Here is a 10,973-nt window from a genome sequence, read left to right as displayed (position 1 = left end):
GGAAGTATACATTTAGGAGTATCATCTTTTGTCTCCTTTTCCCCAAATGTGCCCTATTGCACCATTATTACTGTTTTTTTTTTTTTATTCTGCTACACAATCGTACCTAGCCCTTCCCATTGCATATGGGGACCCGTGGTATCAGTATCACACACCCCACTATGATAAATCGTCCCTCTCTCGTGGCCCCCTCCCCAACACATGGCCACGGGGATAAATCCTGGACACCCTGGTACTGGGCGTCCTTAAGATGAGTCGCAGGCAGTGCAGGAGCCCTTATAAGAACTTATGCACATTTCTCAGGCCAAGAGAGAAGGAGACCATTGGCAGGAGACAAAGCAGGTTTATTAGGGCTCTGGGGCGAGGAATGCCTAAGGTCTGAGTTAAGGCAGCTCAGCTGGTTCTCGTGGCTGGAGGGACAGGCCAGGGCAGTGAGAAGGGGTGAGTCAGTACTGAAGCCAAATCTTTGCATCTCAGAGTCCCTGGCCAGAGACCTCAGGAGTCAGTTCTGGGAGGGCCTAGGGATACAGATGGGTCTCTCCTGTTCCCTGGATCTTTGAGATTTTGCCAGGATCGGGGAAATGCTCTGGGGGCAGGGAGCCCTGAATGCACAGCCTTCATTTCAGTAACGACCATTTAATTTGTTCCTTGGCAGACTGAAGAACCTGGGGGATAGGGAATACAGCTGAGAGAAAGAATTGGGTGGGGAATATCAAGTGCCTTAACGCTGGGGCGCGGGGGGTGGGGTGGGGGGGTGGGTCTACAAGCCGGCTCTAAGTGTCCCTGCAATCCTCTGTCACTAGGTGGCAGCACCTCATCTGTGCCCGCTTTAGTGGGACCAGGCCAGCAAAACAGAGCAGTCCAAACTGGCTGCAGCCGGCTCCCGGCTCAGGCCTGAGCCTGCCTGGCCTTCCACAGTCCCCAAGTCTGCAGCCAGGGGTGTGGCAGCAGGCCTGGTCTCCCCCAGGCCGTGTCATTCCAACGCCCGCCCACAGTGCCACGTCTCGGCAGAGACTAGGCCCAGACCAGATACTTCCTGTGCCCAGACAGCTCGGCAACCCCCTAGCTCTGGCCTGGGCTGGCAGTGTATCCTCAACACCCCACCCCAACTCCCTGCTGATGTGGCACAGCTGGCAAAGGGGGGCTGGCCTAGTGCTGCCACGGGACACCTGCATTCAGATGCGCTCATTCTCACATCCTGGGGAGGAAACAGCCTGGTCAGGGACTTAGACAAATCCATTCAAGTGTGCACGAACACAATGCCAACATGGTGGGGACCCCAGGTTTGTCCCTCAGATCATCTTTGCAGCCATCAAGCCTCATTCCCCTCTGAAGAAGTCCCATGCCACGCTGTACATATCTTCCTCCTGCACAGTGTCCCTCCTCTCTCAGGGGCAGCCTGGCCCTGGGTTTCTCCTGCTTCTCCTAGCCAGAAACGAACTGTCCCCTCATGTCCTCTCCCAGTCACTACCTACACCTTCCTTGGTTCTTACTCAAGAATTCCATTAAAGTGCTGTGTCTTCATTCTCTCCCCCTTTGGAAAAAATAGGAGCTGAGCTAAAAGCTTTCCCTGCATTAGCTCTTCTAATTCTTGTAACAACTCTCTCAGGAGTGTCCCATGATTGTGTGAGGCCCAGAGAGGTTGAGTAACTTGCTGGAGGTCACCCAGCTTGCAGGTGGGAGGCTGGAACATCCATCCTGGGATGACTCACATCTGCACCTGTGTTCTTAACGGCTCTGCTCAGTGCTCTCCAACCTCTTTCTGACCTGAAAACTGCCATGTGGCTGCCTTCATTCCAGCAAATTGTGAGGACACATAGGAAACTGGGAGGAGGGAGAGGCAGAGCAAGCGGCAGGGGCAGTAAAGGAGGGGGACATGACACCTGGGGCTCCATGCAGGATGGCTTGGCTCCACCCCTGCCTTAGCTGTCACAGCAGGAGGTAGTTAGTGCCCTGGGCAGGAAGTTCCAGAAAAGCAGGATTAGTCTGGGCAGAGAGACCTGTGGGCAGACAGAATGGAGGTCAAGCAGTGGGCCTGACAAGCAGGAAGTTTGCACAGCTGTGGAACCAGTCACGCCACAGATCCAGGAGTCTGCCCCCTGCCATACTTGCACCCCAGACAGGACCATGCAGAAGTCGGGTGGGGATGGACTTTTCCATGGCCAGGTCATTTGGGGGGCCAAGGGGGCAACTGGTGAGTGGTCGGTTTCTTAACAACTCCAGCAGGAACCCTAAACTGCATGGGGTGAGGGGGGGTTAAAAGGAAAAACTCCCATTTGGTATCCTTTCTGGGTTTGGGGGAGCACCAGGGGCCTCAGTTCCCAGAATGCTTTGGGGGACAAGTGACCCTGTCATCTCCAGAGTGGTAGCTCAGCCTGGGGTTTCCATGCAAAGCTGCCAAGCCAGGAAGTGAGGCAGACCACTGGTGAGGTACGCGTTGTTTATGAATCCCCAGCTCTGTCCCATCTTGGTGTTCCCGGAAGCCTCCAGTGGCTCTCCAAGAGACAGCCCCATCCTTCCCCCCCTGCACCCCTGACTTCTCAGCCTCAATAGCCCCTGCCCCGGTCCCCCTGGGAGGCTCTTCTCTCCTCCCTCTAGCCTATTTCTGGCCATGGCAGACGCAGGGGGCCTACCTGGGCCACACTCTGTTCAGTCAGGCTGCTGTCATCGGCCTGCAGGGAAGCAGTGTCAGAGGGTGGTCAGGCCAGGGGAGGGGACAGAGTGAAGAAAGAGTCTTTGGGGGTGGTGGTGAGGTGAGGCAGTGGTTAGGGGACCCAGAACCACACTGGTATCACCAGTGAGTGGAAGCCCTGGAGCCTGCCACCTGGGGAGCCAGGCCCCTGGGGCCTGTGAGGCATGGACAGCAAGGGCATGAAGGCAAATAAAGATGGGAGAAAAGACTTCATCCAGACAATAAATGCCAAACTAGGCAGGGAGAGGGTCTGTCTGCACCCCAATTCTCCACACTCAAGGCCAAGGCAGCCACCCGGTAGCCCTTGGAGAATTTCTTCCTTTCCCCACTCTGTGCTTCCCACTGGGGAGGATGGAGAGTGAGGTACTTGGTGATTCTACAGAGGGAGAGGGCAAGAGATCTCTCTTATTCACTGCCACCCCCACATGTGCATCAATCCAGGAGCTGCTTCTGCTAGAGGAATGTGGGTCCCTAGCATCCTGGCCCTGACAATGCTTGTAGGGGGAGGACGGGAGGCTGGAAGTGTGGGAAGGGCAGCCCGGGCGGGAGTGAGGATGGGGTGGGAGTGAGGGACATGCAGGAAGACTCTTACCCTAAAATTCACTTTCTGGATCACTTGCTGAGCATCACTCTCCAGAATCACGCTACAAGATGAGAGAGGAACCAAGAGGAGAAAATCAGTGCTATGACTCTGCCCTCTGCGGCCTTTCCCGGCTGAGCCCCTTCCCTCCCTTACCATATGCTGCAGGCATCCCCTCCAAGGCACCTTCCCACTGATACTCCTCAGCCAGAGCTCTCCCTCCCTATGGACAGCCCTCAGCTTTGATTCCTCTACACTTCAAACCTGGTGGTCACACACTTGGTGGTCATGGTTACAAGCTCTGGAATAGGGTGAGGGCAGTCCAGTCTAGAATGATCACAGAGTCAAAAGCAAGAGACCAACAAACTTTGAGCTCTTGAAAGTTCACTTCACGTTCTGGATCTAGGGAGATGGAGTCAGATGTTGTGAAGGAAGGGAGGGTGCCTGGGGACCCCACCTGTTTCACTAGGATTCTGTGCCATGGGGTCATGCCATACAAGAAATAGAACACTTAAAACCAGGATCTGGGCACCTGGGTGGCTTAATGGTTGAGCATCTGTCTTTGGCTCAGGTCTTGTTCCCGGAGTCTGGGGATCGAGTCCTGCATCAAGTTCCCCACAGAGAACCTGCTTCTCCCTCTGCCCGTGTCTCTGCCTCTCTCTCTCTCTCTCTCTCTCTCATGAATAAATGAGTAAAACCTTTATATTTTTTAAAGATTTTATTTATTTATTCTAGAGAGAGAGAGAGAGAGAGAGAGAGGCAGAGACACGGGCAGAGGGAGAAGCAGGCTCCATGCAGGGAGCCCGATTTGGGACTCAATCCCGGGTCTCCAGGATTACGCCCTGGGCTGAAGGCGGCGCCAAACCGCTGAGCCACCCAGGCTGCCCGAGTAAAACCTTTAAAACCAGAATCTATCTTCCCTTTTGATAGATCCAAGTATCAAGGCTTTTCTTGGCCAGCAAGCAGTCTTTCACCATGCAGTGGGGGCACAGGGGAGCTTTGTGGGTATGGGCAGGGGTGCCCGTGTGAGGGCTGGTCACCGTGGGTGGGATGGGGGGGGGGTTTGACTGAATGTTCCTCTTCACCCAGTGAGGCTCCTCTAGGGCAGAAGCTGAGTTTTTCTTTCACATCAATCCCAGGGAAGTGAACAGATATATCTTGAGAGCCTCTTTCAGGCCTCATCACTGGGACACTGGGCACCCCTTCACCAGAGATCCTTTCACCCATAAAGACAGAGACCTACCCAGCCAAGGCTCCAGTTCAGGCACTGTCTCAACTGACATGTCCCTGGTTTTCCTTAGAGTGAAACTGAGCTCCTGGGTGGGGGGCAGAGACTAGGCCTTCTGGGGCACAGGCCTAGAGGCATATAAAGCTTATATCCTCCCTCACACAGGCTCTTCCAAGGCCCTCATTTTGTATTTATAAATATAAAATGTGTGTGTGTGTGTGTGTGTGTGTATGTGTGTGTTTGTGTGTGTTCCTTAAAGAGGTTCCACAAAATTGTATATACTTCTGGTCCCACTCATTTTGGGTTTCTGCCAATTAGCAAGAGGCATTGCCGCAACAGGCAGTGGATGGAGAGGGAAGGAGGAGGGAAGGAGAGAGGGCTTGCACAGTGCCCCACCTCCCTGAGTGTACAGTGTCCTCGTAGGAAGAGCACAGTCTCTGGAACTATGCACATGGTGTCTGATCTTGGCCCTGCTGCTCCCTTGCCATGGGACGCTGGGCAGGTCGCTTGAATCTCTGAGCCTCAGCTTCCTCGTCTATAAACTGGATGTTATGAAAGAGGCACGTATTTACGGTGATTGGTTTCTCTTATCCTTCCCCCAGAGCCAGAACTTCTTTTTCTCCCCCCACATCACCTGCGATGGAAATAGACTAACCGGCCCTTCTCAAAAGGGCTCCGGGCTTCCCAGGAATATCACAGCAGAGCGGTAGGAGGTGATGTTCCTGGGAAGAGAGCCGTGAGCTCCACCTGCCTCACCTCAAGTAATCCCCATATCCTCTGGGTAGTTATCTTATCCACACTGGAAAGATGGGGAAAGGAAGGCTGAGGGAGTAAAAGCAACCAGTCCGGTCATGGTCTAGCTGAGGCTGGGATGGAGCTCTAAGAGGGGAGGTGTGGAGGCAGCAGGGGGCTGAATGGAGATCTCCCAGGGAGCCGCAGAGGCCTGTGCTACCCCTTTTTTCCTGGGCACCAGACAGCAAACCATTTCCCCAGACCCCGCCTATTCAACAGTTGGCCATAGTTGGACATGAGGTTGCTTTCTTGTTTGCTTGACTTTGGCTAACACTGAGATCAGCTTCCATCCTCATGAGCGGGGTGAGGGAAGGGAGGGAGGACTTGGCCAGAGAGCCAACAATGTGCTTGGTACAATCTAGAGCAGATGACCCCCAAAGGCACCTCCCACGGTGAGTGTCCCTGAGCAGCCCCTCTTCTCTGAGACCTCTCCTCACCCGCCATCCACAATCTCGTCCAGCACCAAGAAGGCTCCGTCCATGTTCTCCAGCAACCAGCGCTTCTCCACATTCTTCCTGGAGGCAGACACAGTTCCTGGACCTCTCCATGGCCAGGAGGACCTGGGTTTCTGCCTAAGTGAGGCAGACCCTCTCTCTCCACCCCTTCCCCCACCCTTATCCCTGAGGAGCACGGGGAAGGAGAATGTACAGGACAGTGAGGGTGATACCTATGCAAGGGATTCCTTAGCCCCCCTTTGCCCAAACTCTCACATGCGGGGCACTGACACTGCACCACCAAGTTACCCCTAATGCATTTCATGGCTAGGTCAGATGCTACAGCTGTACGATAGTTAATTGTTTTGACTGTAGATATTTATTTTTGCATTATGTTGACTCAGTTTACCTAGGCCATGTTCACTGGGACAGACAGATACCAGGTACCTGAATGGGGGTGCAGTGAAAACCATCCTGAGCTTCAAGTCAAAAAACCTGAGCTTGAGTCTCTGTTCTGATATAAACAGACTGTAACCCCAGGCAGATCACCTCACTTCTCTGGACCTCATTTTCTGGCCATACCCTCACATAGCTCTGCTCTGGGGACATCAAGGTGGTCTGCTAAAGGGCAGGGGGCCTTGGAGGAGGATGCTCTGGCTCCAGTCTTAGTCTTTTGAGGACTTCAGGAGGAAAGCAGAGGAAGAGTCCTGCCTCTGTGATGTAGCAAGGGGGGGTGAGGGCCTTGGAGGGCAGAGGACCTCACTTACCTTAACACGTGGCTCAGGGACTCAAACAGACAGGTGAGAACGGACATGAGCATCAGCTGAGGATGGGTGCATATGGGAGGAGGAGAACAAGAGAGCTTGTGGTTGAGAAGGCCAAAACTCCTTTTGGCCTTCTCAGAGCCTACCTGTTTGGCTAGTTGTCCCTTTTCAGAGAGGATGGAGCTGGCAACTGCAGCTTGACCTCAGGGGTGCCCTCCCGTACATGGGGTGCCCTCCCCCACTGTGGGACACTGAGTGTATCCCTCCCTAGTGATATTTAAAGAAGAGATAAAGGCTCCCTGCCCAGGACTTCATTTCGGGCTCCCAAGGAACCTAAGAGGCAACATGGAAATGTACCATTCTAGAAAGAATCATTCCAGCTGCTCCCAGCCCCCAGAAGGAGGGGTACCTAATGATAAGCCTTCAGAACCCAGCTTCTACCCCCGAATCCAAGCTCTGGACAGACCCTCTCTGTCACCCCAACCTCCTGAATTCACCTCATTCTCGTTGGAGGAGCCCACCACATACAGGAAGAGATCAATGCTGCTCTTGTAGACGATGGTCATGCCTCCGAAAAATGCAATCTCACCTAGAAGTGGAGGAGGCTTTCAGGTCTGGCCACCTCTGCCGGACCCCTCTTCCTGATCTCCAGCCCTGCTTCTCTCCCCCTTTCTCCTTCTTCACTTTCCAAGGAACCCTTGAAAAGACTAGCACTAAGGATACCACCATTAGGCTACTTGGTGTCCTTTCCCCCAACCCCTACTCTACTTCTGGTGATTGTCTCATTCTGAGTAGTCCACAAATCCAGTGCAGGGGCAACCTTCGGTTTCCCCTCCCACCACGTAAACACCTTGTTCCAGCTCCAGGCTGGTGGGGGACATACAGGTAGTTGGCACCTTCTGCGGAAAGAGAGGTCTGGGTATGTTGGGGGTGGAGTGTGGTGGGGGTTAGAGAGGGATGGGGAGTGAAGGCTCCCCAAAGGGAGGGAGAGGAGAACAGCTGAGAGGGAGAGGAAAAAGAACCTATAAGGAAAGGGGATGGCCTGTGGGTATGTATGGCCGACAGGGACAGATGTGTCCAGATGGAGGGGATGGCGATGTGCATCTGAGAGTTCTGGGCAAGGAAGAGGCGGACACTTACTGTCAGTCCGGCTGGTCTTGTTGAAGACATTTTTCTCGAAGGCCATCTGCTCCTTCAAGGAGGGGAATGTATCATCATAATACTATGAGAAAGGGAAGGAGAAGGGGTGATAGCTTTTCCACTGAGCCTGGCTCCTCCGTGGATGGGAGGCAGAGCATGGTCGGTGCTGGCCAAACAGAGCCCCATCTCCTGTCTGTTGCCTTCTAGGCCTCTGTGCTCACTGTTTTCACTGCAGACACACATTTTAAGCAAAGAAAGTCATAAAATATAGAGGAATTTTAAGCGCTGTATTTGGAGTCTCCTCCTGATTTCCCGGAAGCTTTTGTACATTTGGCTGATGTTTGGTGTGCTGAGGATGGGGATGGTCAGTGGGTCACCCTGTTGCTACAGAAACCCGAGTCCCCAGGAAAGATGGCAGAGCCGAGGGCCCCTTATCACAGCAATGACAATCATAGCAGCTACTCCATTATCCCCATTCTGTTGATGGGGGCACAGAGGTGGAAAGAAGTCACCTAACTTCCCCGAGGTCTCACATTTGTAAGGTGCAGAGCCAAGGATGGTCTAACTTTAGACAGGGTTGTGGTGAAGACCAAATATCTAAGGGAAAGTGCCTAGCACTCACTGCATAACTAGATTGATGCTTTTTCGTTTGGGTTTGGTGAACCTCTTTCTCTGACTCAGTTTCTTAAACTGAACATGGATGGGTCCTGCGAGGAGAAGGCCCCAGAGCCTTTCGCATGGCTATCCACCTCTGATCATCTGCAGGAGCAAAGTGTGACCGGCTCAGCTTTCAATTTTCTGGATGTGGATTTTGCCACTTAGTACCCCATCTGCAGGCAAATGAGTAGCCTCCCTGCTGACTGCTGCTGTGGTGAACGAGCTCACTTGAGTATCAGGAAAACAAAAAGTTTCAGTCCCAAACGAACAAACTAGTCTATAATGCATTTCATAGCTAGTTTAAGTGCCATAGCCCTACTGTAGTTAACTGTGTTGATGATAGACATTTATTTTTGGAATATTCTAGTTTGGTTTACCCAGGCTATGTGGCACAGACACCAGAGAACTGAATAGTTGGTGCAGTGAAAATCAGCCTTCTGAGTTTCAAGTCAAAATACCTGAGTTTAGATCTGCGTTCTGCTAGTAATACTTGTGACCTCGGGCAACTCATTTGGCTTCTCTAGGCCACATTTTTCTTCATTTGTGAAATGAGAGAGTCAGACTGTATAGTCTCTAAGACCTTGTCTGGTTCTAAATTCTCAGGCTCCTCAGATTAATCCTTAGTGTTTCCCAAACTGCAGAAGAAAAGTGGACATTGCTCATATAGCATGTGAGGGCCAGGACTCCTGGGTTCCAGGCTCAACACTCCCCTGACCTCTCAGGGGGCCCCTTCCATGCTCAAGGTCCAGCTGGCCAGTGGAAAGAGTGATGAGAAGCCATTTCAGGGAATGTGAGTGGAAACAGAGGAGCCACACTCCCCACTCCAGGGGCCAGCTGTCTCACAAGGCAGGAGGATGGACAGAAGGACCTTTGGAAGGGTCTGAGTTGCTCTGAGTCACAGAGCCCACAGTAGGGTCTCTCCTAGGATGGAAGGTTCAGCTGGGTGGGGACTCCTGTTCCCAGGGCTGTGGCACAGCGTCCTCAGGGGCCTTCCAGGGAGGGTGGGAGGTTACCTTGGCCAGGAGGCGGTGTCCATCATTATCTAGGATGAAAACAGCCTTGATGGTGTAGAGGGAAGGTTCCTGCAACTGACACCAGGGGAGAGCTCCGTTGGCTCCTGACCCAAGGCAGACACCTGCCCTTGGCTCTATGGCATCTGCTGGCCTCAGGAGTCCATCCTCAAGGTCCAGCGACCCGAAAGGTCCACAGCTGGATCTGGCCCAACCCTGGGCTACACAGGCCAACTCCAGTGCCTGCTCCACTCCCGGGCGGATGTTCCACTGCAGGCCCCGGGTGGGCGCTGTGCCCATTGGGTGCAGAAGGTCCGTCCGGGCCCAAGTTCTGTCATGCACTGACTGCTCCAGAGCCCGAGTCGGAGTGTATCACAGAACCTGGGCCGGGGGGACAGCGGCGCCGAGCCTCCTCCTTCCAGCGGACCCCGGGCCGAGGCTGGACCCGCGCTCTCAGCGCGCCCCCAGCCCCCTGGCCCGGGGAGGGGAGCCCCAGGAGCCCGCAAGTCAGCCCCCCGCCCCCAAGAGCTCGAGCCGCGGGCGCTCCCCGCCCCCCCCGCCCCCCCCGCCCCGCAGCCGAACCTCGGTCCCCCACCCCCACCCCCCCGCCCCAGCCGTGCCCATCGCCACTCCGAACTCATCCAGAACTTCAGTCCCCCGCGCACTCGGGCCCGGCCTCCTCGCCGCTCCGCGCCCGGAGAACTTCTGCTCCCTGCCCTGTCCCGGGCCCCCTCCCCGGGCGCTCGGCGGGGGCCCCCAAGTTCCCCGGCGCTGGCGCGCGCGCCCTCAGTGGCGACCCCCCTCACCCCGCAGCCGGGCCCCGGCGCCCGCCCGCTCCGTACCCGCAGCCCCGCCGGCTCCCCGGCTCGGACGGGCGGCGCCGGGCCCCCGGCCTGGGCCGCCGCGGCCCCCTCCCCCGGGTGCGGACGTGGCCAGGCCTCCGGCCGCTGCATTCCGCTCGCCGCCTCGCGCTGACAGCGCCGCCCGCCGCCCCGCCTCCGCCCGCCCCGCCCGCGGGCCGCCCCCCGGGCCGCCCCCCGCCGCCGCCGCCCGTGCAGCCCCCGCGGCCCGGGCCTCGCGCCCTCCCCCGGGGCCCCGCGGTGCGTGTCTTTCCCTCTCCGCGTGGCCCCTTCCTGCCACCCGCCCACCCGCCGGCGCCCCAAAGCCCAGCTCTCCTTCCCCCGCTTCTCCTCCTCTGCGCTCCCCCCGGTTTCGCCCAGTCCAGAACTCTCCGAATGTTCGGGCGTCCCGGGACCAGCCCTGCTTTCCCCTGCCGCCGACCCCCTGGCCCGTAGGGTAGGCTGGCTGCGGTGTCCGCAGGCTGCCCCGGGCCAGCAGAAAACACCCGCAAAGCCCAGGTTTGTCTCTGAACTCCTGGTAGATTCCTGGGTGACAAAATATCTCAGGTCATCCCCCCCCCCCCCCCCCCCCCCGGGCTCAGGACAGGTTCTAGAGTGAAGGCAGGCAAGAACAGTTCTAGGGAGACCCCTCTCTGCAGAAAAGTTTCTCCCACTCCTCAGGAAGGAGAGCCATGGCCCATGGCCCAGACACCTCCCCAGGTTCTCCCAAGGCACAGACAGGAAGGACAATCTGGGGCAGGACAGATGCCTAGCAGCACAGATGCTTCACCAATGGCATCAGGCGTTGCCGTGCTTTAGTTTCTTTGGTCTGAGTAC

The 10,973-nt window shown here is 55.9% G+C and overlaps 1 protein-coding gene across 2 annotated transcripts; it reads right to left on the bottom strand.

The window, feature by feature from the left end:
• Positions 1 to 323: 323 nt before the first annotated feature.
• COPZ2 (COPI coat complex subunit zeta 2) lies at positions 324 to 10,262 on the bottom strand. Of its 2 annotated transcripts, XM_072780265.1 has the most exons (10): positions 10,140 to 10,262; positions 9,301 to 9,375; positions 7,631 to 7,712; positions 6,988 to 7,079; positions 6,494 to 6,549; positions 5,730 to 5,807; positions 3,285 to 3,336; positions 2,634 to 2,672; positions 1,884 to 2,000; positions 324 to 665 (listed from the first exon to the last, which is right to left on the bottom strand). In XM_072780265.1, exons 1-9 carry the CDS (start codon positions 10,248 to 10,250, stop codon positions 1,923 to 1,925), a joined length of 663 nt encoding a protein of 220 aa, XP_072636366.1. In that variant the 5' UTR covers positions 10,251 to 10,262; the 3' UTR covers positions 324 to 665; positions 1,884 to 1,922. The 2 variants fall into 2 exon arrangements, with proteins under 2 accessions (XP_072636366.1, XP_072636367.1); XM_072780266.1 differs by lacking the exon at positions 1,884 to 2,000.
• Between the last annotated feature and the right edge of the window lie 711 nt (positions 10,263 to 10,973).

The sequence above is a fragment of the Canis lupus genome, chromosome 16, assembly GCF_048164855.1.
Source record: "Canis lupus baileyi chromosome 16, mCanLup2.hap1, whole genome shotgun sequence".
Lineage (NCBI taxonomy): Eukaryota > Metazoa > Chordata > Mammalia > Carnivora > Canidae > Canis > Canis lupus.
The sequence above is the reverse complement of the archived record's forward strand: the minus strand, read 5'-3'. Positions and strand labels throughout refer to the sequence as shown.